This window comes from Agelaius tricolor, unplaced genomic scaffold, assembly GCF_023055355.1.
Source record: "Agelaius tricolor isolate 1412-34295 unplaced genomic scaffold, bAgeTri1.0.p SCAF_4, whole genome shotgun sequence".
NCBI lineage: Eukaryota > Metazoa > Chordata > Aves > Passeriformes > Icteridae > Agelaius > Agelaius tricolor.
The window spans coordinates 15373688-15401139 of NW_027269264.1; the positions used below are offsets into that span (position 1 = coordinate 15373688).

At 36.7% G+C, this 27452-nt stretch overlaps 1 protein-coding gene across 1 annotated transcript in view; it reads left to right on the forward strand.

Annotated features, from left to right (window-relative positions):
• The first annotated feature begins 14102 nt into the window (after window positions 1–14102).
• SLC27A6 (solute carrier family 27 member 6) overlaps window positions 14103–27452 on the forward strand; it is a 40197-nt gene continuing 26847 nt past the window's right edge. The window contains exons 1-4 of the mRNA XM_071424718.1: window positions 14103–14631; window positions 22226–22432; window positions 24528–24686; window positions 25729–25853. Of these exons, the coding sequence (XP_071280819.1) occupies window positions 14118–14631; window positions 22226–22432; window positions 24528–24686; window positions 25729–25853 (1005 nt within the window). The 5' untranslated portion in view covers window positions 14103–14117. The remainder of the gene's footprint in view (window positions 14632–22225; window positions 22433–24527; window positions 24687–25728; window positions 25854–27452) is intronic.

Consider the following 27452-nt stretch of genomic DNA (forward strand, 5'->3'; position numbering starts at 1 on the left):
AACCTGGTCCTTTTGCAAGTCTAAGAGCTTCTAGAATAGTGTAGAGCACAGAGAGGAATTCAGCTATGTTTGCATCTCTCCATGAAGGTACAACCAAAAATACTGACAGGTAATTTTAATTACCTCTAGCAGCAACAGTGCATACCACCCACATAATTAAGTATAGCAGCTGGCTCTGGAAGTGCCAATCTCTTCCTGCTAATGATAAAGCATTCAAACCTGAATGCTTTGAGTTGCGTCTTTATCAGATGTACAGACAACAGTGAAGTAAGAGTCCACAAAAAAGACTTCATTTGCATGTGGGTCTCACTTCACTGTCCCCTGGGCTTGCAAAGGCAGAGAATGAACTTTTGTGAGCAACAGAGTCTGCTTCAGCATAGAAATATCTCTAGGTGAAGAGCTCCCAATGCCCAAACAGTGAAACAAACTATACTTTCAAGGTCAGGAGAGCTGGGCATTGTGAAACATTTTCATACACTAATAGGAACTCTTAGACTGCTGAGGAGACTGTGAAATAAATGTTGTTCAAAGTTGTTTCAAAAAAATTATCTCAGATGTGCCCTAAGCTTCTAGCCACTCTATAGTTTGTATGCAGTTACTTGAGAACATTTTACTGTGCTTCAAAGGAAGCAGTCATCCAGCCATGGTCAGAATTCACAGGAAACCACATTTCACACAGCACAGGGATCAGTTGCCTATGTTGTTCTCACAAGCTGTATGTGCTAGTGAAATAAATATCAGGTATATACTTTATTTACTGTTGAATTTCTTTTAAAGTGAAGACATTCCACATGACTTCTTTTGGCCTGTTTTGTATTTTTGTTCAAAAACAGGAGGAATTTTATCTCAGGACTAAAAGTAATCTCCTCTGTATGCACCAATAAGGTCTAGATGACCTGCCAAAACACAAGATATGTAAGGTTATTGTGACAAGAATAGAAACAGATCGCAGAGTTGGGTATTTTTCCCTACACTTTCATTTGCTTCACAGTTCAAAGCCTTCAGTCACCTCGCAGTGTTGATCTTTCTTTCATGTTTTTTCTTTCTCCTTCAGTACTTTCCACAATGGTATCTGACTTCGGCATCTTGTCTGTTTTTTTTGCATTATTTCTTTCTTGTACCAGCTCAAAAGAGTACCAGTAACATCTCTTCATTTGTTATTTCAAATTTGATGACTTTGCTTTTGTTTTGGAGCAAGACATGCATTCAATTTTGAAAATCATATTACTTAAACTTATTTTCATAAAGGAATTCTGTCATGGACTGTCATCAAGCCTTAAACAAATTACAATAGTTGAAACTTAGTGTTTAAACTGGAGTCAAATCACCATTATAGAAATTATTGCCAAATACTATAGTAAGAATTTTTAGTACTGAAAAGCTTTTAAATATATAATTTAGTACTCTTTCTCATAGATGGATGTGAAACAACAGTCACCTATCAAACGAGAAGACCTTGAAGAAATTGAGGGACTGAATATTTCATATGCAGACCACAATATTTCTAGCAATAGGAAAAAATAATCCTATAAAAGGCAAAAAAATCCTTTGCACATTATCAATTTCAACAATAAATAGGGAGGGCACTAATTTCTCTATTCAAAGCCTGGACACCTTTTAGATACAAGGACTTTATTCTGCTAATAATGCTGAGTCTTTTTTTGAGATCTGAAGAAGGAGGGTCATACTTACATGCTTTCACCATGCCAGAAGCACAAAAAAATCACCTCTGGAAAGAAGTTTGGAAGTAATTTTGTTAATATCTGAATATATGAACTACAGGCAGTACTTACAAAAATGTCTATACATACAACAAGTGATTCAGTCTATCTGCTTGATGCTGCCTTGTGTTAAGCTTATGCACCAGAAGGACACAAAGAGATAGCCACAATTTGAATGTAAGCAAACTATTTGGCAAAGACACATTTTGCCATTTTTCTCAAGAAACTTCTAAGATTTAAACTTCTAAAGTTTAGAGCTTGTTCTTGCCACTGGTCACTTTTACCTACCTCTGTGACACCTCAGTGCAGGTCAGGTTCTGTGGTCTGAGCCGCTCAGCAGCTGGATACATTTCCTATCCTCAGTGTTTGGGCTGATGTGCAGCGCCACAAATTAATTATTCTACTTTCCCTGTATGTGATTTAATTTGCACATGAACCATCACTGGCTATGAATAAATCTGTTCTTTTTTGAGTTGAAAAGCAAGTTAAATATTCAAAATGTTCTCTGGGAGATAAACTCAAAGAAAGAATATTACATAAGGGAGGGAAGGCATTAAAAGGAAAACCGGCCCTCCCACTTATTCCTCTAGAAGATACTGAAGTAGAAGTTTCTTAATTTCCAGCCACAAATATCTGGAATATTGACAGCTAAGCAGCCCAGGCACCTGAAAACCTTGCACACCCAGAAACCTGACATGGTTTTAACCTGTGGAGATATTAGGCGTTGCAGAAGCTCCAAGCCTCAAGCGGGTAAACAAGCTGCCAGCAAACAGGCTAATGTTAAAAAAGCCTGTTTCAGGCTTTTTTTGTTCCAGGGCAACTGGAGGGTTATATGGCATTCTAATCCCCATTCCACCAGCTGATCTCAAAACATTCTAATGATTTTATGTGGCACTGCTAAGATTATCTGGCATTGCCATTGTTCCCTCAGGCCTAAAAACAATTGTTATTCTGTTTTCTTTGCTTAGACTAGATTAACTATAACATTTTTACACATGTTAAAAAAGTTTGACTTCTTCCAAAGCTTTCTGCAAGTAAGGTTTTAATTAAAAGAACAGTTATAGAAATCAAATGAGAATTCTGTTACTGTTGGCATATTTCACAGAATGTGCTATTTTAAATTAAACACAAATACAGGTGGTTTTAAAAGCTTTAAAGAAAAATTGTATCTTAGAAGCAGCAAAATATATTTGTATTGAGAAGAAAAAACCTAAAAGGTTCCTTTGTATCTTGTTAAAAAAAAAATTATGCTGTTTTGAAGAGTACCAATAAGGCTCATTTTGCCATGTGCATCATGATGATTAAACTTTGTCAGTCAAAGGAAGCTGCTGGGAATATATTCATGTCCTTCACACAGCAGAGAGGAATAGGAGTGCACAGATTTCAGTCCAAGTATTCTGACCTGTTGGCACTTAAATATACTGAAATAATACAAGTAAAAGATTTAAAAGTTTTAAGATGAGGGATTTTCCCTTAGTTTGAGATAGTCTAATCCCAAACAGACATAAAGAAAAAATTTTTAAGGTGCTTGATATTTCTTTACTTTACTGAAGCCTCTATTCAAGGATCATATTTATACTATCCTTACAAGCCCTACAGATACATAAAAGTTTTGAAACTCCTCAAGTCAAAGAGAAAGGTTATTGTGAGTTTTAAACTGATCCATGTTTCTTAGCATGCAGACTTAACACTTCAATAATTTAAAAAATATGGGGGTATTTTAAATACCGGAATGTGTTTAATGCTGGATAATGCTTACTTCAGTGTTTGTTTCAACAACTTTTTTGTTGTTTTCCTTGAGTTTCATTTTTACTTGGAGTATTTATTTGAATTTTATCAAATTCAATATAATTCACCAAAGAATTTTTTCAAAAGGCTAGAAAAATATATTTAAATTAAACCACATTGCCATTCTGTATTGTAAATAACTACATAACGAAAGATACAGTTATTTTTAAGTTACATCACCCTGGAATGTGGAGAAATGAGTAAAGCAAAGTGTTTATAAAGTCATTCATAGCCTTCTAAATACCAAAAATCTCATAGCAACATGGTGTCTATTATGTTTTTACTACACAGGTATATTGCCAGATTAATTTATCCTCCATGTAGGAATTAGAAAATTTCCACAAAACACTTTCTGATAGCAACACTGTCATCAAGTTTAGAAAGTCTTCCAAAATAACTGATTTTTTTCATTTTTTTCTTGGCCATTATAAAAATAGCAATTGCCATATGAAGTTTTGGGCCAATTTCATAACAGATACTGATTTTGTCTTCAATATTGTCTGCATCTTAGAGCTCACACATTTCTGCATAGGGTGACAGTTGTAGCTCTTGAAATAAAAGTGCTGAAGAAATGAAGAAATGTAGATGATGTTCTAAAACAGTCTCCAGCATAGGCTGCTTCTTCCTTTAAGGCACATAATATCCTACAGTCCTGACTAACTTATAAACAGAATTGCAAGGATTAGCAGTACAAAGCTTCCCATATTGATGAAAACTACTAAAACAGATTATATAAAATTCTTGCTCTATACAGAAGCTTATTTGGTATATACTTTTTACTTCCTGTTAGTTGGACAGCTGCATTGCCACATGGATATGAACAATACATATGCATTTTATGTTGATTACACTAAAGGGAATCCTGATCAAAAAACTTCAATGCTTGTACTTCTGGACATAAAGAAAAAGAAAGCCAAAACCCTAGCATGGATCTACTTACCTGAATAAGAAAATCAGGAAAACAAGAAAATAATAATGAGAAAAAACACCAATATCAATATCTATAAACCAAGAGTCTTGCCACATTGAGCCAAAAAATTTAAATATATGGTATTGAGAAGAATACAATAAAAATGAACAGTGTTAGATAATCTTAAGACAAGTATCACTTCTATTACAAAACCCCCTAATCACTTTATAGTTTGACCTGAAGCCTAAGGTATTTTTCAGAAAGAAGAGGAACAACAGTATGGCAAAGAGGCTAAAGGCTTTCAGAGACAGAGATACTTATGCAGCCTTTCTGTGGTAGGGATGAGAAACATGGTAGGAATGATGATAACTGGCTTATTCTGCTTCTGAGTTTTAGAGACAGTAAATTAACATTAGGAATCTGCCTGTTGGGAGGAGGAAAGGAAAATAATTTTATTTAGCAATAGGTCTATATAATCTTCTACCAGACCTGTCAAATGGCTCTTCTACACCTTCAGCAGTATTTAGCAATTTCAACTGACAATGCCTTAAAAAATATGCTCCTTGTAGAAAAATTGTTTAAAAATAACGGAACAGTTCATTGTGTAACCCTTAAAAAAGAATCATATTAAATGGCTTATGCTTTACCTAGATTATATTTAGACATACCTCACACATAATTTTTCTGGTTTTGGAGCCTCAAGGAGATGATTCTGGAATTTTTACTAAAAATTACTACGGAAAGCTTCTTCAAAATACTTCACCAACCAGTAGTTTATGAATACGGTATTGCAAAGCACACAAATGAAATAATTTTGTTATTAAATAAACACAAACAAAGATGGAGTAACCAAATTGTGAGCATACTCAAAACACCTTTAGAAAATTATTTTTAGCAACTTCCTTTTTCGCATTGCAAGACAAGAGCCCAAAAATAATAATAAGGCACTAAAACCTTTCAGAAAAACTGATGCAAAGAAATTTTTTTTTCCTGAAGTATATTGGTATAGTAAAGACTTCTGAACTTTAATTTCAGGCAAACAAATAGTCAGTATGCAAGTTGGAATAATTCTCAAGCCTTATGGTGTAACTATGGCATCTTGCTTTCTTCCTTACCACCACTGCCCTTCCTTGAGTTCTCACAATGCAAAGAGCCTATACCCAATGCCTGGAAAGCAATGTAATGCTGAAGGACAGGGCACAGGAAAGGGGACAGGATGTGCAGCATATCACTGGCCTCTCTGGCCTTCCTACTGCACCTTTCCCCTTGTTTATCTTTGTTCCTTCTTGCCCCCATTGCTGGAAGATGTCTGAAAAAGAACAAAAAAGAAGAAAAGAAGAAAAGAAAAAAGAAAAAAGAAAAAAGAAAAAAGAAAAGATGAAAAGAAAAAAAAAGAAAAAAGAAAAAAAGAAAAAAAGGGAAAAAAAAGTTAACTTCCCCTCCAGCTCTTGCTCTTGTCTTCACTAAGCTACTTACAGAAAAGAAAGCAGGACAGAAAAGACTTATTGCCATTCCTGAGCCTGCGCCGTCTAGCAGAATGCTGTAGTCACTGCCATCACAAAAGTGAAACCCTTCTGCAGTTTGTGTTTTTTTCTTGCTCCAGCCAGGCAATTGTCTGCTTTGATTATCATACAACAGTCAGGCAAAAACTTTCCTGCCTTGGCACAATGTTGCAATTGCAAAAGCAACTTGTAAGGTGATTTCCCCAGGCTGTTTGCAGTTATCATGGTTTGCAGGCAATGGAAATGTAGGAAAACATATCAACAACAAATTATTGCAGTGAAACCATTTTGGCTGGTCATTTTTGAACATCATTCCACAATCAGCTGACCTTGAGAAATCTTGCAGAAGTTCTTTTGCTTTCAGTGGAAAGTGGAGCTCACTGCCTTATGTTAAAGCCATTTTCAAAGCTGTTAGCACAGTGGTACCTAGGCAAACAGTATTCTAGTGGAGAGAAGACAAAATGGGATTATCTCGACATTTACTAGTATCTCACTGACCACTAACACTCATGGAGCAAGTGGTCTGTTAAAACACCATTGAGACAAGACTATGAGGGTGCACATAGCCAATAGGCCAATTGTTATTTGGCGGTTAAGGGACTGGTGTACAACACAGGCTACTAATGTAGATTTCAGCAAGTCATTTATGAAAAAATGGCCCCGGAACACAGACACATCCTTAAAAATGTCTTTTTCAACATAATTTCTTTTTCTTGGCATGAAATCATTTTGCAACAAGATCATTCATATAGATGTAAGAAGTTACTCAACTCCATCCAAATGAAGTTTTTGGCAAGAAAGTCCCTTCCAGAAATAAAAGCATAGCTATTTACTCAGATAATGCTGACTTTGAAAGCGCCTATACTTGCCTTGTGGTTACCATGTTCTTTTTTCTTTTATTACCAGACTAGTATTTGAAGATACCTACATACTTACCTCCTCATTTTTAAGATAACCACTTAATAACACAGACACACTCCAGGCAGTTGGACACTAAGAAAATGGCCAATTTGTCTGAAATGTTCATGGCTTAAATATTACAAACGCCATAAAATGATGCATAAAAAAGATATTTTCTTTGCATGTAGTAGAGACTGTATCACAGAAATAAAAAGTAAAGTTAATGATAGTAAAGTATGTGATTGAGTCACTTTATTTGTTCCTCATTAACTTTCTTCCTACATTTGTTCCCCATTAGCCTCGTGAGGTCTATCAGTCAAGGTGATTGAATATGACAGATTTCATCTGCAGTTCATATGACAAGTTACATGAATGAATATAAAAGTTGGTTGTTTTTTTTTTTTTTTTCCAGAAACACTTCTCAGGAAACTGCTGAAGAAATGAGGCTCCACCAGCTTCTTAGAACCTGCAAGAATCAGGTAACAAGTAGTGACACAAATTTGCCCTCATGGCCCTGAGCAGCAATCACTTGGACTGCTCTCCCCTCCACCCAAAAGCTCCAAAGGGTCTAAGTTCAGGGTTGGCAGCCACACTTACCTGAACTGAGCTGTCCTGCCCTGTGGATGGACATTGTCACATTCTTGTCTCTAGTCCTACCTCTGGCCTCATCTCCTACCCTGGACCTGATCCATTACCATGTCTGGGACTGCTGGCAGCTCCTATATGGAAGCATCCCAGCCCCTGGTGTATTCAGGTGCAGCCAGACTGCCCTCTGGTCAGGGAGAATGCTTTTCTCTGTGTTAGGGGCATCTTCAGCACCTGTTTTGCTCCTCAGGCTGTTGAGTAGCTCTGCTGTTGCTGCTTGGTGACTCTGATTATGCATAATGGAGCCATAGGAATAGGAAAAGGGGGTTTTCTCTCCATCATCTCTCAAAGTAAACCGCCTTGTGAAGGAAAAAAGTGAAGCATAAAAGCATGTCAAACATTTCTTCCAACAAGGAAAATTCATATGTGCCAGAAAGAGTTATTAGCTGTGTTATTAGCACAACAATGCACCAACACAATCCAGCAAAATTAATACAAGATCACTTTGATTTAAAATCACATTGAACAGGATCTTCGTAGAAGATGCTTGAGGAATGAGTCTCCTGCACCACAAAATGACTGTGGTTTCAGCATTCAGTAATGGTGAAACGTGGAGAGAAGTACAAGTACCTGCAACTCTTAAGTACTTTAAATTCTTTCCTCCCTCTTCTGTTGTAAATTGCTTCTTGGGCTTTCAAGAGAGTTATTTTCCCTCTTCATTTCCACACCACAGAAAACGAACATGTGAGAAGAAAGAAAATGAGTGGAAATTTTTGCTACTGAATTTAAAAAAGTCAGTATTTTAGCATATAGCCTAGTTATACCAGATGGCAAAGTATTTCTGAAAATGTTGTTCCATATAGAAGACCTAAGCTCTTAGAACATAGAGACAATATCAGACATGGCATAGTACAAGTACAGGTAAGTGCTTCTAGCAAGAAGAGGTCACGGGAATGAACTATTATACCAGCTAACATTGATAATATTCTGGTCATGGTAATCAGATAAAATTTCAAATGCAATCAGAGCACAAAACAATGAAAGCACAAATAAGGGGCAGATGTTCTCTGGCATACTGTTTAACTGTGTTGAAAACATGAAAGCTCAGAAAGCAGAGGCAAGTTGAAAACTATCTTATGTGTGCCTGGAGGCACAGAAAGCAGACACCCTGTTCTAATCCTTTGAAAGATGAGTACAGCAACCCTTTCACCTAGAAATTCAGCATGATAATGAAAACACCGAATACTTCCAACTGGTACTTTATGAAAACACCCTGATCTGAAAGATGCTTTTTTAAAAAAGAAATTCTTTTAAATTAAAATTTGTCTCCCTAGACATACCCACAAACCAGAAGCAAACAATGGATATGGTAAGCATCTAGCTCATACGTGATTTCTTAGAGACAGTTTCATATTTTTGAAGTTTTGCTCATGATTTGCATGCCTCATCTGCTCCATTCTGTTTTGACACAGGCCAACATGCCAGAAAATTTCCCTGAAAATCACTGAAAGATTTCTTCTAGACTCTTATGTCATCCTATTCCAAGCCAGCTAAGATTGTATAAAAGAATGCTTTTGTCATTTGACACGAAAAGAAAAAGGAATTGGGATACTATGCTCTGCAGTGGTAGTCCAGAAAAATTTTAAGAATAACAAAAAAATTAAGGTGTAGAACTTTCAAAAAATGTTAAGGTATTTTCAAATCACCCATAACATGAGTCAAGTTAAACTAGTGGTCAAAAAAGTATCTATTTAAAGAATGTGAAAATGATAGCACTTCATACTGAGGAGAAGCCTGTTTCCTTCTCTATTTCATTTCATGTCCTGTTTGGTGTTTCCCCATGTTTTCAAATCTTGTTTACCTTACACCTGAGATGACACCAGAATATCCTTTATAAAGGATTCATACTCGGATTCTACTTTTCATCTGGCTCTTATTTCATCTTTCTGTATGAACCTGTATGACCTGTTCTTTAGAGCCACGTAAAGTATGCATCCCTTTGACAGGTCAGTGCCATGTTTTATACTTGATGGGAAGGAGCTGTGGAATGAGTAAAATCAAAACCACAGGTTTGAGACTACCAGACTACAATGTGAAATCCTTCTATGTAATTATTTTGTATAAAGTGTGTAAGCTCATAGCTTGCTCAGTTGACATCACTTCTGGATGACAGTGGGACTGAACCCTAACTCTGTCTTTTCAGGACCAAAAGACTCACTGTTGTGAACTCATTCCATCAGCAGTCCATGAGGTTGTTCTAGGAGCAAGAAAATGTGAAAATTTCAGTATGCTTCTTTGGAAGCTTGCGGCTAAGTTTTACTGGGGTGCTAGTGTATATAGCTCCTAGTAAAAACATATTTTCATGAATTCAGGCAAAACTACAAATTTACCTGTAGAACCTCTTCAAAGCTAAATAAAATTAAAAATAAAATGTGGTTTCAAAATTATCTATTAAATTAATAGTAAAGCTTTCTCTTAATAAAATTTCATCTACCAGAGAAGATATTTCTCTACATCTTTGAAAAGTTGCCACAAGTCTGTGGTGTTGACATGCTAGTGAATGACTTGAGACAAGGCACTTTATGTTATTTCACATGAATGTCCTCACACAACTACAGAATAAACAAGCATTCCAAAATATTATAAAAATTAATTTTAATTTCCTATGGATTTGAACCCTAAATGCTTTCCTATAATGAAAAACATCCATAATGTCTGGTGTGTGCCATGACAACAACTTTAGACTTTACCTCCTCAGGTCTCTGTAATAACTGTAGTATGATTACACCATTCATTCCCCAGATTCCATGGGACACTATTAATCAAGAGCTATTTTTGTGTGGCTGTTTCAGCATTATGACTTGCTTATTGGCCACTCAGACATCAAATTCTGGTTTGCTTATTACTTGTTTAATTTTAGATTTAAGATTTTAGACTTTGCTAGACATATGTTTCACAGCTAACCTGTGGAAATTAATAGACACAATTACTTGGATACTTTAACGGTGGTGCAATTGAAGAATGAGATATGAAAATCTGAAAATTGCATTTTCAAGGTATTTTTATTTTTTAATTTAATATTCTGGATTATGTTTTAAAATTGAATATATATTTAAAATACAATATATATTTTGAAATATAAAAAAGGAAGTATTCAATAGTGGTGGACAATCTTCAAGACAATATTCAGAATATGATGCTATTTTCTTCCTCTTCCAGATTACAGCATTCTGACAATCTGAAAAGCCAGGAATCTGTCTTTAAGTCATAGACTTTTTATCTTGAAGGAATTTCTATTTAATCTCTTTCTATTGTAGATTTCAAATCTTCTATTTCAGATGAAAAAAATTCACTACTTTAAAATTTAGTAAGAAACTAGAAAATAGCTGACACTTCAGAATTTATGCTATTATTTCCCCCGAGGGGACCCAAAAACTTCATACATTAAAAAAAAAAATCTTATTTAAAATAGCTTCTCCCCTGCCTTGTAATCTTATTTAAAATAAATAAATCTTATTTAAAATAGCTTCTACCCTCCCCCTGTAATTGATACTTATGTCACTAAAATAGCCCAAGCAAATTCCCATGGGGTACTAGCTGTGTTCAGAGTTAATAAAATGTATGTAGAGCACCATATTGTGTTATCTGGATATTAAAAGGCACAATGTGTCAAAATGGTAACATCAAAACTACAGGGTTTTTATGCTACAGAAGCATTTCTGTAATCTGTATTTTCTTGCAGCGCTGAGATTTTGGTACAGGGAAATGCTTTATCTAACCACATTAAAAAAATACTTCCACATATGAATTCCACCAGTAAAAATTCAACTCCTTTATATTTCACTATTGGGTCATAGCATAGTCTCAGGCATCAAAATGTTGTCTGTTGAAGCGAAATTGAGCAGAATAATTACAGTGTACTAAATAATTCAGGGCTCAGTGGTTTGTCTCAGGTACAAGTTTACGTGTCCTACATAATGTCAAAAGTAAATTAGAGTCCAGCTCATGACATTTAACAAGAACCTGATGAACAGGTAATTTATTGCTGTATCTTTCGGGGTTTTATTTACTTAAGAAAAAAAAAATCACTACACTTGAAATATGAGAATTTTCTAGGGTTTTTTTTGAGTTAACCTTTGGAATAGTTTTAATATTTCTTCACAATATGGATGTACCACTTGCAAGTATGTGCTATGTTAGTAATTTTATTCTCATAATAAGATGCTTTTTTCCCCAGACAACTATTTTTTCCAATAACTTATTCAATGCATATGGCAACTCATGTTCTCTTAACTGTTCATATGTTACATTCAACAACCCATGCACGCAGATAATTGCATGCAGATAAAAAAAAACTACTTCACTGCTGATTTGAAGTAGTTAACAAGAAAAAAAACCAAATTGACCCACTAAAATTCTATGCTGTTTACTTAAAAAAAAAACCAAACCACCAAACAAATGTGCATGTATTTCCATTGGATTAAGATCCAAAACTATAGAGAACAAAATTATTGAAGGTGAATTTAACTAATTCCTAACCCACCTGGTGCTGGACCAGCTACCATTTCACTTAGCAAGGAATAGAAACTGCAGATCCTTGTGTCCTAATCTGTAGTTGCTTGTGTAACCATCAAATCGAGGGACTAAGAGGGCCTTAAGGTGTAAGTTTAGGCATGCGGCTTGACTAAATAACCCGGTTTGGGGACATTGTAAGAGATTAATCCAATATCCCAAAGGAATTCTGCGCACAGGCAGGGTTTGAGTCCAATTCCAGCATGGCTTCACCTGAGTTATGTGACTTTTCCATTGCCAATTGATATTTCTTGGCATGTCTTACCCATTTTTATAACAGACCAGAAAATTAATGGAAAATTTATGCATTTGAGAATTTTCCTGTCTCCCTTCAGGAGGCTATAAGAAGGAAGTTATTGCTCATGTTTACAAGAAACTTGCATACTGAGTAAAGAGGATTGATATAATTTCTGTGTAGAATTAACAGAAAAAGGGACAATTCAGAGAACACAAACCTACAATTTTGCTTTGAAACTGTGTATTTCAGAATACCAGAGTCTTTATGTTAAGGTCTTGCTCATCATTTCAGTTCTTGGGGATTAGCAGCACTGATAGCATCTAAGATAAAAAATTCTTCCTCTCTGTTCATGTGACATGTGGTGAGTCGCTTTAGTAAATGTTGCCTGGCTGATTTTTAGCTCACAGCACAGTATATTTAAAATACATCTCTCTTTCCACAGCCCATTCTGTATTTATTTTACTTTTGTGCTCGATCAATTACCTATTGCTTTTCCTCTCATTCTCATCCATACGCCAAGAGCCTTTCATTGACCTGAACTGCTGTGCCTCCTGCTTTCTTTCTGCCTTCTTCAAAGCAATCTTTGCAAACAAGAGTATCTATCAACCTCCATCTTCCTTCAAATCAATACGTAACTATGCATCTTCCTTATGAGTCACGGCCTTTTCCTTTATTCATTATTTGTGCACATTTCTGTAGCAGTTAACAACAGCCCAACTCCAGTCAGTCAAATAACTACTGTAAGTTTTTGAATGTTAAGCACAAGTTAATACAGCATTTAATCTGCCTATTAGTTACTTTGAAGGAATTTTAAATACTGGCCCTTTAAGTTATCTCCACTTAAGAAAAGTAAGCTGGAACTCTGTACTCTCACAGAATGTCCTTCTGGAAGAAGTGATTCTGAAATCAGCTGAAAACCTAAATATTTCTTTCTTCCTGTAAATTTACACCTAGCTGGGACAGAACATACACATCCACTGCACTTTGCAAGTAAGGAGCACTACTGTATAAGTAAAAACCTCTCAGGCTGCTGACAGTATCACCTTTAAAGAGGCATGAAATCTACTCATAATCTAGTTTTGCACTATTTAATTTGCTTGAATTTGTTTTCAATGCATGTCCAGTCAGAGTTCATATAACAGACCTGTGTCTGTACATTCTTAATCTAATCAGACCTCGATCTTAGTGGTAAAAGAGAAAAAAACAGAGAGAGTTGGGAACACAACTCAACTCTTAAGGTGCCTGCTCCCCTCCGTTCCTGCGGGGCCAGGCCTGAGGCCGGGCTGGGCTCGGGGGACCGGCGGGTCCGCGCTCCGAGGGGCGGGGCGGGAGCGGCCGGCGGGAGCCACCTGCCCCCAGCGCCGCCCTCCGCCCTCGCCGGGACCGCGCCCGCAGCTCGCTCGGCCGCCGCCTCGGCCCGGGGCGAGGCTTCCTGCGCCGCCGCCTTCCCCGGGAGCCAGTCCCGGGCTGCGGCCGCCGGCGGGGGCGAGCGGGAGATCGCGCCTTATGCAACCGGCTCAGGGAGCCGCCGCCTTGCCGGCAGCAGCAGCAGCGGCGGCAGCAGCAGCGGCAGCAGCCCGGTGCTGTGCGTGAGTCCAGGGGCCGAGGGGGGAGAAGGTGTCCGGCCTCAGCCGTGCGCGGGCAGCGCAGGCACTCCCGCCTCGCTCCCGCCGGGCCGTTCCGCAGGTGCGGCGAGGTTGAGGCGTGCGGGGGCTCCGGCCGTGCCGTGCCGTGCCATGCCGTGCCGTGCCGTCGGAGCTCCCTGTCTCCGTTGCTCCTGAGCAGTGTTGGGCCGGGCGTCCCGCTGTGGAGGAGGTGAGGGCGGGAAGAGCCTCAGCCCGCGCCGGCCTTCGCCTCCGCGCCCTGCCCGGCCGTGTGCCCGGCGGACTGGCTGCGGGGAGATGCGTGGCTGGGACGACCTTTACCCGCTCCCAGTGCCGCCCTCCTGGGTACCGGGGGCTGCTGTAGGCATTCTTTCCTTGCACTTCATCCAGAAACTCCTCTTCCCCTACTTCTGGGCCGACCTGAGATACCTGCTCAAAGTGTTGACCTATGGGGCGAGAATGGAGATGTACCGGCTGCAAGGGAGGGTTGTCACTGTCCTGGACAAGTTTGTGAAGCTGGCGGAGAAGCAGCCCCACAAACCGTTCCTCATCTACGAAGGGACCGTTCACACCTACAGAGATGTGGACCGGAGGAGTAACAGGATAGCCCAGGTCTTCCTGCAGCACGAGGCTCTGAAGAAGGGGGACACGGTGGCCTTGCTGATGGGGAACGAGCCAGACTTCATCAACGTGTGGTTTGGACTGGCCAAGTTGGGCTGCGTGGTGGCGTTCCTCAACTTCAATGTCCGCTTCAGATCTCTCCTGCACTGTGTCAGTAGCTGTGAGCCCAAGATACTGGTTGTGGGAGCAGGTAGGGTATACTCCTCATTCCTACATCCAAAGCTTTTAATGTCACATCTCCCACATACCTGGCCCTCCAGATCATTTGTTGGAAACCTGATTTAGAAATGTTCACAGAATGAAAGAAACACGGAGCTGGAGGGGTCTTCAAGATCTTATAAAGCTTCAGCCTCTCAGGCAGAATCAATTATATCCGTGCTTTGTGAACATCCATTTAACCTTTTATTAAAAAATATGTATTACAGGAGAGTTTTCCACATCTGAGTACAGCCTGTTCCGAGTGTTTAGTTGTGTCAGTAAAAGTGTCTCTGAAAGCATTAAAATTACCTATTAATTTTCCATTACTTCTCAAACAGTCAAATTTAATCTTACTTAAGTCATGTACTCTTGTACTACCTGCCCATCTTTCTACTCATCAAAAACACTGCAAAACTGGAAGGTCTAAACTTGGACTGTACAGCCTCTGCTGTTCAATTGTTTGCAGAGGTATGACAGTTTTACAAGAATAAAATTTTGGAAATAGAGTACATAGGAGGTTGATTCATAATAACAAACTTACTATTGGTGTTGGATTGTAGAAGAAATTGCTGTGTTTGAATAGGTAGTGTGTGTGGTGCAACTTTCTGGAGTATTAAATTTTTATTAAATGCTTCAAAAGAATTTAAAATCTTATTGTAGGCATCCTGCTCATTCTATGTTCAAATTTGGCTTAATTAGATAGATGTATAAACTGAAGACAGATCCAAAACATGAACTTGCCAAAACTTATTTATGGTGAAGTGAAAGTGAACCTGCAAGGCTCAAAGACCACACAGAAGCTTGACACTTGATTGGAAAAAAATATAACTAAATATTGCATATTATTTGTCCCATATTGTCTCTTCTCTTTAAAAGTATTGTTTCAAGTCTCCTTTGCTTTTTTTCTGTTGCACACCTTCTTGCTTTACTGCTGTTACACAAGTTGTGGGGTTTTATACCCATGACACCTAAATGATAGAATTTTCTTCCATCTGATATCTACTGCTATAAAGCTGTGTTTTCAAAAATGCATTTAAGATTTTTCCCTTGCATATTTTTAAATTATAAATCTTCTCATTCTGATTCTATATGGTTTCCTAGTTTAAGATGTTTGGTAATTGAAACAAGCCAATGAAAACAAAACCAATTTAAATATAATCCACATATGTGATAACAAGGGTTCTGAACTGACAGCTTTTCCTTTTGCTTCCTTACTTAATTAAAAAAAAATCTTGTTTAGTTTCTTCTTATGAATATGTGCTTTTGAGTGTATGGATTGAGGAAGGGAATTAATGTTCAGGAACTTTCTGCTCATTGACTGTGGAAAGGGAGAAACTTTGTATCAGAGCTTGCATCTGAGAGAAGTTTTTATTTAAGTTTGAGGTAACTAATGGGTGAGAAAAGCACTTGCAGAGCAGCGCTGGGAACTGTGTTTCTCTGCTCTTAATTTGCTACCAGCAGCTGATAGTGAGAGCAACTGTGTTGAACTAGGTTCTGCTGGGATTCTGCCTCTGCTCACAAGGGAAGAGCTGTGTGCGACAGCTGATACAACACAAATACCAACAAATTAGTCTCTCAGCTGATATTTTACATTTTGGACTTCTTACTTTATTAATGGCCTTTAGTTTCTGCTGTAAGTCTGCTGGTCCCATGAGCCTTCAGGACTTAGAGGCTCTTTTTTTGTTTTTATCTGTGAAAGAGGTTAAAGTTGCTATGTCCTCAGCTATTGACCATATAATACAGGAGCCTCTCCAAAGGAGTCCAGGTTTGGCAATTGAAAGTTTATACACAGACCAGTGACTGTGAGGCCTAATTCATACCACTCTTGAAAGAAACATATTGAACCTAATTATTATAGATAATAATTTCCCCCTAATGTTTATAAAAATTTCAGAGCAATGTTTAACAGTGGGATTACACAGTCAGCTACATAATTCTTAGAGATCTATTAAACATCTTTTTGTTCAGTGTTATTGTGAGTATCAAGGGATTCTTCCTCATCAATAAACGTGAGTTGTTCATTTTCCTCTTGTGGCACCATTTTCACAGAATTGTGGATAGTTTGAACGTGGTGTATATTTTTTTTCAAAGCATTTACTACAACCAATCCACTTGCGGTCTAATTTTTATCATTGCCATAGACAGGCATCATGTCTGGCAATTGAGACTGTTTTTTTAAAATTGGAGAATAGTAGGTAATGGCAGTATTTCTGGATAATGAAATTCTTTTAAAACTATGTAGGTTTTTCACCTTCCACAAAGAAATGCAGGTTAACTTAGCAATTCTATTTCTTAGAAATAGTTAGAAACTATATCTTCAGTGTTTTGGATGACCTTTGGTCTTTTTCATGGACTGCAGCACGGGAGAAATTATCCCCTTAACAGTTTGACTCCCTGTGTTCAGCAAGACCAAATTTGCTCTTGAAATTCTTGTTTGTAATAGCACATTAAAACAGGAGCCTATGTACAGTTCTGCTGTTATATCTTACTGTATATCTAGTTAATATTAAGGTTTCATTTATGCTGAAGGGAACCTTCAGCTGCTGCCTGAAACAATTCTCACTGATGATGGTTTATGGCAAAATCTTCCTTGCTCAGACTGCTGATGTAGCCTCCTTTTGTGTGATGATTGCATCTTGCAGCTTTTTTGTACCTCATTTTCAAAAATGCTTTTATTTCTTACAAATGTGATACCTCCATACAATTAGGTTTGATATTATTTATGGTTGCATTGTCTTCCATACCTTGTTCCATTTTTCATGGTGCCTCTTGTAAGAGCACTCTCGTGTGCCTTTTTTTACTCCTAACTTTTGTTGTGTGCCTGCATATTTGTCAGGCATTGTGGTTTGGTAAGCCCATCCAATTAGTATTATCTTGTCTTTGCTTCAGCATTTGGAATCAGACTTTCTTCTGATCTGACAATTCTCTTATACTTGTATTGCTTTTTCTAACTTTAGTTCTGAGTGTTTCAGTAGTATTTAAGTTTTGTGGGTTTGATTTTGTCTTAATGTATTCTATGAACTCAGCAACTGAATGTTTTATTCTTAAGCCCCAGATATGTAATAAAAACTTCAGGGTTTCTTTCTCTTGTTGGTTTCCTATATGAAATGGCTATCTCTAAAAGTGTGGGGTTTTTTCCTATGACACTGATGCTCTTTTAATTAATTTAGTGCAATCAAGTAAATTTTTTTGTCTTCTTGTCCAGGCTCTGGCTAAAAAGCAAATATGGATTCTGTTATTTGCCAGTATTTAGTCTTTCTGTTCCTTTCCATTTGCCTTTGTGTCAGAGAGACAGAGTTTTTTTACTTTAACTTCTCTCATTTGTCTACTATGTTCCCAGAATATTTAGCTCTTGCTTTAATTTGTTGCTTAACCTTTTCACACTTCCATTCCCAGAAACATTTTCTCCCACCACTCCCATTTTGGGGAATGTTTCTTGAAAGAGGTTCAAAAGCTAGAGTTTCAAACTGCATTTTTAATAAAACAGTAGTTAACTAACTTTTATGTCAATGAGGAACTTGTGAAAGAGAAAGAAAGAAACAGTATGTTCTTCTCTCTCAAAAGCTGTTCATTCTTACTACACGTTACCAGACTATGCCACCCTTAGTTGTTTAAATAAGCTGCTGGTTAAACGGAGGTAAGGCACTGCTTAAAATGAAGACATCTTTTAAGGTGTTATGTCCTTTTTGGTGAATATTTCTATTGATCGAAGACTTGCTTGAAGAAGGGATTACATTGCATCTGTTCTATCATTGTGTCTGTAGCAGTATCTACATCAGCAATACTACTAAACAACACATACAGTTTAGTGAACCACCAGAAATGCACAAATGGAATTTATTTGCCAGGGCATCTCTAGTCTGATTCTACTGGGAAGAGTTCTGCCCAGAGTAGGACATCCCAGATTGCCATCATGACTTCTGATGCAAGGATTCTGCTGTTAAAGGATTGCTTTCTAAACTCCATGAGATTGATTTACATCAGTCCTGATAACAAAGGCTATTAAGGGAGTGTACATGCTGCATGGACACGTGTGGCAGTGTGCTCTACGTGGCTCTGCTTGAGCAGGGAGATCGGACCGAGGTGACCTCCAGAGGCCCCTTCTATTCACAGCCATCTTGTGATTTTGCAGTTCTGTACAGAGGTTTGTCTCCCAGCTGTATTACATTTTTCTGGCCAGAAGTTTTTACTCTTGAGGCACTAGCAGTGCTTTCTGCTGCTGCTGCTGGGTGTATTTTGAGCTAGACAGAAGCATGTCTAAATCCTGGAGAAAGACATTAAGCAAAGTATTTTTTGAATTTGTAAATTAAAGTCATTTGATGTTACATACAAGTAGAAGTCTCATCTGTCATGTTAGTCACTGAATGAAAAAAAAGAATGGATTGTATTGAAACAACTTTTTCTTATCTATTTGGAATAAAAAGCTATTTAGACCTAAACATTTAGAAGAGGACCATGGAAGACACCAGCTCTGTTAGACACCATATCTCTTTGATCACTTGCTCTACTCTAGTCTGTGTCTTGTCCCAGATGGTCTTTGAGGGGAAAAAAGAGCTGACTGTGATTTGCAAGGTGGTTTATATTTTGTTACCCTTACTGCCTTCAGTGGCACTTCAAGACACCAGCACTGATCCTGAGCTACAGCTGACTTTTCTGCTATTATTACTTTGTGAGAAGCCATGCTGAGTCACTTGGGGGATCAAGTACAAGTAACAATTACTTTCTGAGGCCAGACAGTGTGGGGAAGAGTCCGGACTTGATATAACTTCCTGAACATATCAGCCAGGGTACACATCAAAGTTATGTAAGAACCATTTCTTGGAGTTTTCTTTCTGAGTAACTTTCTGTTCAGTACAAACTGATCTCATAATCTAATGTATTCCTTTCATCAGCGTGGGACTGTGTCCTTGCCAGCAGCCTGCATGATCTCTGCTAGAAAATAACATAAAAAAACCTTTGTGCAACTAGAAGCCTGGGACAGTAGTTCAAAACATATTTTCCTTGCTTTCTCAAAAGATGTAACTGAGTTATGTATTCATGTGAATATAAAGTAACAGTTTCACAAACTTTTACTGAATAATGCTTTAAAAGTAAGAGGAGAAAAAAAGCAAACAAAAGCAGAAAAACATATCCATTCTGATCAATTCCAGATATTTTTTTCCCAGTAGGAGCCAAATAATTAGCAAATGGCAAACATTTGTATACAAGCAATGTAAACAGCACAGATGGAACTTGCCAAATTTTGTATAAGGAGATATTTCTCCCAAAACAAGTAACCCAAAATCTGAATATACTTTTGTAGTGTAAAGAGTAAATAAGTATTATTTGAGTAAAACTCCAAGTTTAAATAGCAGAATTGCTTTACTGTAATTGCTTTTCTATATAAGGTGCACATACAAGATGCCTTTAGAAATGTACAAATCATAGCTCTTCCAAGAGGGCTGTGTCTTCCTGACATGTGGAAAAGATGATATGTAAAGACTAGACAGCTCTACACAATGTCTGGCACAGAAGTTTTCTGTTTGGGGAACAAAATGTTAATTGACCATCATTAGAATTATTATTTGGAAATATGTTAGTACAACTGAGAGTCATCTCCAAACACCTCATCTCATGTGTGTACCAGAAGTAACTTTCAGTTTCTGGCACTTTAAATACAGCTGTTTTAGCTTACCTTTTTTTATTCAGGAAATAATTTATTGTTTCTGCTGTTCTGTGCTATCTACTGAGAAGTTTCTTTCACGATAACTTTTAATTACAAGCTGTTCATGTATTGTTCAAAGTATTAGATCCCTGAGCACAGAAGAAAAATTATGCTGTATAATCATTTAATTGTTCAATAGCAGTAAAAAGCTCCAGAGCCACTGGTTTTAAGAGTGAGTGTTTGGAGAAAAAATTACAAGTGTGTATGTTTAATATGATGATTAATCTTAACTATTTTGGGTACATATGTTTCAGTCTACCCAAAGGGAACTGTGTCCTCATGTCGTTTTTGAATCTTGAATGAGTGTGTCTGCAGGGTTGAAATTAATAGTTCCTATCTTTCTTCCTTTCCTGCACAAAAAGGGGGAAAAAAGAAAAAGAAGAGGGAAATCCTCTTCTTTTTGACAGATTTGCATTGTAGATGAAGCTAGTGCATTAATAAAGAATGGTGGAGAATCTTTATTCTCTACTACTTTTGAAAACAGAAATAGAACTTCAGCTACTTCCAGCACCTCTGTTTCTTTTGCTAGGTTCTACACAAGCTATCCTTAGTATATTTGAGAGACATATATGCGTAATAGGAAGACAAAATCAGTATGAGATGGTAATATGTACATAGTTATTCCATCACACTTCATTTATTAATACGTGTTAGAAGTAGTACAGTTGTATTTTTCTATTTATTGCTCAAAAATATGCCATAATTCCATATTACCACAGCTAGACAGAATTAATATGCCAATGAACCTTGACATTCATGGAATCAGGTTTCCTGCAGTTACTACTGTTCTTGACATTATTTTTTGTTCAAATTTTTTCACCTTGTTGCTGTCTATAGTGGGGCTGTACTCCAGTGATTCAAACAGCATCTTTCAGATTTAAAAATCTTCAGTTGTTTTGGCATAAAATTTATGCATATGGTATCCATATTTAATATTTGTGAAGTGCGTTGGGAGTTGGCATCAGGATTTCAAATGCTGGCTCTGGCAATGCCTCATTGTGAGGTTCTGGGTGAGTCATGTCAACTTTGTTTATTCAAAGTTTATTCAACTTTATTTATTATAAGAACTGAGATAATAAAATAAATTTATACCCACAGGTGTATTTTTAAGATTAATTACTTAGACTGAGAGTATCAAAGCCCTAAGGTGTAAAAGAGTTCTACTGGAAACAGTATTGTTCCTGTTGTTGGTATGTTTCCTGGATTAGTACTTTAATGACTGTGCAGTCTTCTGAGAAAGTGACATTGTAAAAATGCTTCAAAATATAAATACCAAATAGGTTATTTAAGGATTATACTTTCTATATATTTTCTTTTTTATTTACTCTGGGAACTTCTCTCATTGTTTCTTTCCTGATAAGCCAACAGAATAGAACTTAGTTAAACTGCTGCTTCTTTTTAAATCAGTCACTTCTGTGCTTTTGAAAAAAAATTAGTTCTCAATAGGAGATTGCTGTTGAGGGCATCTGAGGAAACCTGTACTGTAATTATCAGTTATGCATATATCTGCCTCCATGGATTTCTTCAAGATTTATTTGAAGTTGAAACTTAACCGCATTTCATTCTAGTCTTAACAATGACTAAGGGCTACCTAAAATCATGTGGACAATAGGAGCTAGTAATCAAGGCTCACAAGTTTGCCTTGAGAGCTAGTTGACCATTCTACTATGGGATGGGATCAGCAGTATTTTTAGCATATTATATCTTGTTTTCAGTGGATTTTCATTCTAGTTCATTGTTATTTTATTGAATCTATATCCATGGAGGTGACTTGCATTTAGCTTTCTATTATAAAAAGTAAAACTTTAAGAGAAAAAATACTTTATTCTCTAGGTTTGTGAAGGCATAATGGAATTAACATTATTTCATGTTAATTTTTAAGATTTGCTTGGGACATTGGAAGAAATTCTTCCTAAACTTCAAAAAGATGTTAGTGTTTGGATAATGGCCAAGGACTCCACGTTTCCAAATGTGCATACCCTTTTAGACAAAATAGAAGCCGCATCTGAAGACCCTGTTCCAGTTAATCGATGCTCTGCCAACAGTCTCAAGTCAGCTGTTTTATATATATTTACTTCGGGAACAACAGGTACAGATCTTCTAAAGAGTCCATGTTTTCCTTCAGCTTTCATCTAGAAACTTGATTTTTCTGAAACTGTGGTATCACAAAAGCAAAATGTCATGTTTCTCATCTAGAAGCATTACTATAGAAAACCACCCATATTGTGTTTCTCTTCAGTGGTTTATGGGTTTCTCTTTATTTTTTCCTGCCACATTGTACAAATACAATGAGAGGCTTTACCTCTTATTACTTCACAGCTCAGGTGTTTATAAAACACTGCTTTTTTGGTTGGTTTACAATCATAATAGATAGTATTTTGTGACCACACAACACTCCCTAGCTAAAGTTATTAAGATTTTTACCTAGAACTTTAAAAAATAATCTTGAAACACACAAATAGACATTTGTTTTTCTTACATTAAGTCATGTTTTATGCAGGTCACTGTAGAGACAGAAAATAGGATTAAGTTACTAGCCTTTTAGTTTAGAAACAGATGTCTGAATTGTGCTCCAGCAGCTAAGAAGCTAATACTTAAAAAAACCTGATCACTGACATGAAAGGCAGCATTGTTTTTAAGCTGAATGGATTGGCATTCTCATTCAATTGAACACAACAGTTTTAGCCACATGAAGATTGAAAATACTTATCTGGTTTGAGGCTTTGTTCCTTCATACATATAATAATTTAATTTATTTGCGTCAGGTTCTCAGGAAAAATTAGGAGATAAGAACATCAGTCTCCAATAAGTTAGGAAGTTATAAATACTGTCAAGAAATGAGATTTTATTTGTAATTCTACTAATAGAAATATGCTTAAGCTTGCTTGTTAAGAGTTGGGAGTTAAATTAGCTAAAAAAAATTACAGAATTATCCAGATGGGATGATTTTGTTCTTACAATTAGAATCAGAGTATCTGTGTGAAGTCTCAAGTTTCAGTTATGTAGAATTTAAAATATTTTTGAAACTTTGTATGAAATACAAGAATTTACATTGAATTTCTATTATGTACTATGTAACTAATATCATAAGGTTTGTGTAGTCTGAAGAGTATGGAATAACTAATTTTGAGTTACTGAACATTTTCACATGTTTTGACTGAAAATCTTAGTTAAAAGAAAGGAGTGTTTTGCACAGTCTGTAGTAATCTCTCTGTAAAGGCAAAAGTAAAAACTCAAGACTGTAGAAAACTTTTTGCTATAAGCAATTTATTGGCAACCTAGGCGTATTCCCTTTTCACTTAAGTGTAGAAAAGTGGAATAGCCTGGAGGGTAGCTCAGCTCTCCACAGATTATACTTCCAGCTCTGGCTAAGTCTTCAAATGAACAATAGCTTTGCAAGAATAGGTGAGAAAACTTTATGAATCATTATATTTTTTTTAAGTATTGAACTGTTCTCACCGTTCATCATCAGCCTGACTTAGCCTGAAATTTGTGTGTGTTTGAGAACACATGTATTATGCAAGATCACATCCCCTACTCAGATTTATAGGTACCAGAGTAGTAGCGCAAGAAGCCTGTGAGTCTGCATGTTGCTGAAAAGAAGTGCTGTGCTGAACTTGAAGAAGCTCTTTCAGAAGAACCTAACTGATGTGGTCTTCTCACAGATTTTTTCTTATTTTGTTAATTCGTCATAGACTTTGTAGAGTTCTAAAACAAATAGGAAGATGTATGATTCTTAGATAAGCACCCACTGTGTGACTTACTCCATGTAGATCCCATACCTTTCCTATTTGCCTTACAATCACTATGACTCTTGCCTGAACAAGATCTGGTGTGATGCCTCTTTATGTTAAAAGAGGTCCATATCTACAGTACATTTTTTGTCCCTTCTTGCTTTATATAATTTGCTAGCAGCAAACCAGTGAGTTTCTTTATGTTTCCACTCATTTGAATGACTGTGACATCAAACTAAATAGCAAAGAGAGGTTACAAACTGGCTAATCTTTACGTGTATATAAACATGCAATATTGTATTAAACAGCCAGTTGTCTATGTATGGTCGTCTAAAAAGATGGTTGACAATTTGATTACAGAAGTAAAAATTAACTCTTTTATGATTTTAGAGACTTCATACAGATTCCCTTTAAGAAATACTTTAACGCATTATTTTGATTTTATTACAGGTCTTCCAAAGGCAGCAGTCATTAGTCATTTACAGGTTCTTAAAGGAGCTGCTGGACTGTGGGCGTTTGGTGCTACTTCAGAAGACATCATTTATATTACTCTGCCCCTTTATCACAGTGCAGCTTCTCTTCTTGGCATTGGTGGATGCATTCAGCTGGGTAAGGCTTGTTTGCTTTTGTTGTTAATAGAGATAGAGAATTAATTATTATAAAAATGTCTAAAACATGCTTAGGTTCACTACCCCTAGGGAAGCTAATGCTTTACTCAAATTCAGTGAGTAGTCTTTTTTGGAATAGCTGTGTATTTTGGGGAGAGGGGATGTTTTGTACTAACAAGTGATCTCTACAAGCTCTCTTTGTGGTGAAGAATTAGTTATCATAATTTGCATCACAAATGTTTTGACTTCTTCATATTTAGGTCAAAAGGAGGGTAAGGACATATACAGTATTTTGGCAGTGTGTATGGTGCATTAGTGTATGTACGACTAAGCATTGTACAGTAGAATAGGATTAAAATGTATTTGGTGAACTTAAAATATTGACAAATACATTGACTACTACTGACTGTGCAAGCTTTTTCATGTCTTTTTAAATCCCTTAACTTTTTATCCATTTGATTTTTGTACTGTTTTAACACTGGCAAAAAATCAGATGCATTACTGAGACAATATAGGTGTCCTCAATGGCTCTTTTCTAAAAGATTTATTTGGAACTCCATGACAAATACTTTGTTTCCTTATGCGTCAAGTTCAAGTCAGAGCAAGGGAAAGATCATTGTATTATGGGTTAATAATACAATCTGAATCTGCATTAATGAATACTTTCTTGAGAAATAAGGCTTCAGTGATACTCACATGATTTACTAATCAGCCTGAATCTTCTGGATATTTTCAGTTAAACGCTTGAACACAAGAGTTCAGGTTAAATTCTTAAAATATGTTACAACACTAACAGTGTTGTAAGAAGAGAAGCTGACTTTTTTTTAAGCTCTGATCTATTACATTGCTGTCTCAGCCAGGAGGCTGATTTCCTCTGCCTTCTTTGCCTACCATGTTTGAACACATATCTTCAAATAAAACAGCTTAAATACTGCATAGTTCTCTGAGCAAGGCTGTCTTAGTTCCTCAGATGATCTGTTTTATAGCTAAGCTGCCACATGGAGCAATTGCCTAATTTCATTTTCCCTACTGTTTCCATAAAGGTGCAACCTGTGTGTTAAAAAAGAAGTTCTCAGCTAGTCAGTTTTGGAATGACTGCAGAAAGTACAACGTGACTGTCATCCAGTACATTGGAGAACTCTGCCGTTACCTTTGCAATCAGCCAGTGGTAAGTGGAATCAAAGTGATGCCTATTTGTCTGTTAGTACATTTTTTTTTTCATGTGGGTACACTAAAAGGGAAATTAAACTGTATTAGGCATGTACTTCTGCCCTTCCTTTTATGTGACGTTCTGCAAATATGTGGTGATATGTAGATGCTTAATAAAAATAATGGCTTGAATCATGAAGATATACTAAAAGTATTATAAGGAACAATTTTGACACTAAAAACTGATTCAGTATCATTTGTGATAAAGCACTGTTTCATGGAATTTTGCAAGGTAAGTTCAAACAACCAGAAGTACTTTCCCATGCCTTTTCTGAATTTTCAGAACTCTTTTCTTGGCACCTGTGTGTGTGTCAGAGGTCTCACGTTTTGTACATTATGTTTTAGCACTGTTTTGTTTTGCGAAATGTGCATATTCTGAGACCATCTAAATAATATTTTAAACTTAGAAGGGGCTTGGTCTAGGTTAGCAGCTTGTTGTTCAAAGTGAACCATTTGCTTTTTTTTCCAATTATAGAACTATTCTAGACAACAAATATTTAGCAGAACAGAAAGAATTTTGTGAAAATATACAGAAGTTGGATGCAGTGCAACTGTTATCTCTTTGAAAAGCCTCCTTTTGCCACTATCATAATTTCATTTTGTTATTTCAAAAAAATAATCAGTGGTTTATTTCCTTTTCAGTGAATTTATTAAAATGACTCATCTCTTAGAAAAAGGTACCAGAAACTCAAAGTATTTAATTTGAAAATTATTAACATCATCCTTAAGCAGTATTCTAAAATAAGGGAATGCAAATCAGTCTTGTTTTCCAACAGAATAATAATTTGCATTAATACTGGAGTTGCTGACCAAAGAGTGGAGGTCTTTGGATTGCTTTTCCCTGAGGAAAATTTTCTAAAGTATATTTAAGCAATGTAGTTGTGGGTCATGGATCCAACTGCTCTATCCATGTGTGTCCCAGTAAAGTAGAAGTTCTTGAATTAAAGGGAGCATGGATGATGGCCTGGTGAAGACCACTGGTGCTGATGAGAAACCAGAATAGTGATACCTTCCCTGATTGTTTTTTGTGTGTTGGTTTTGTTGGTTTTTTTTTTTTTTTTTTTGTGGAGGGTATGTCTTGGGATTTTGTTTGTTTTTAATTTTTATTTGGGGTATTTTAACTTTCTAGTAAAATAAACAAAAACTTAGTCGATAACAAGAAATCAAGTTATAAATCATAAGAAAAAGTCAAGGCATTGGGGAGGCATAGTTTTTATAAATTGTGGGGGTTTTTTCTTCATTATAGGCTAACTTGATTGCCACAACATCATTTCCCTTCTCACCAAAACTTCATCACTTCTGCTGTGTTTGCAGTCTGAGATATTAATTAGTCCCTTTTTCTATTCTCTTACTGTACAGGGAGAGCATGGCTTCTTTTCCCACTCCTTTTTTATGTTAAACACAAATTATAGATTAATATACTTAATTTCTGAAACAAACTCTTCTAATTTTCAATTTTACCAAGCCACCGTGAAGTAAAAGCAATTTTAAATTGTGCAAATAAAGTCAGTTATAGCATCCTTAACTATTTATATACTGCATATACAGTGGTTATACA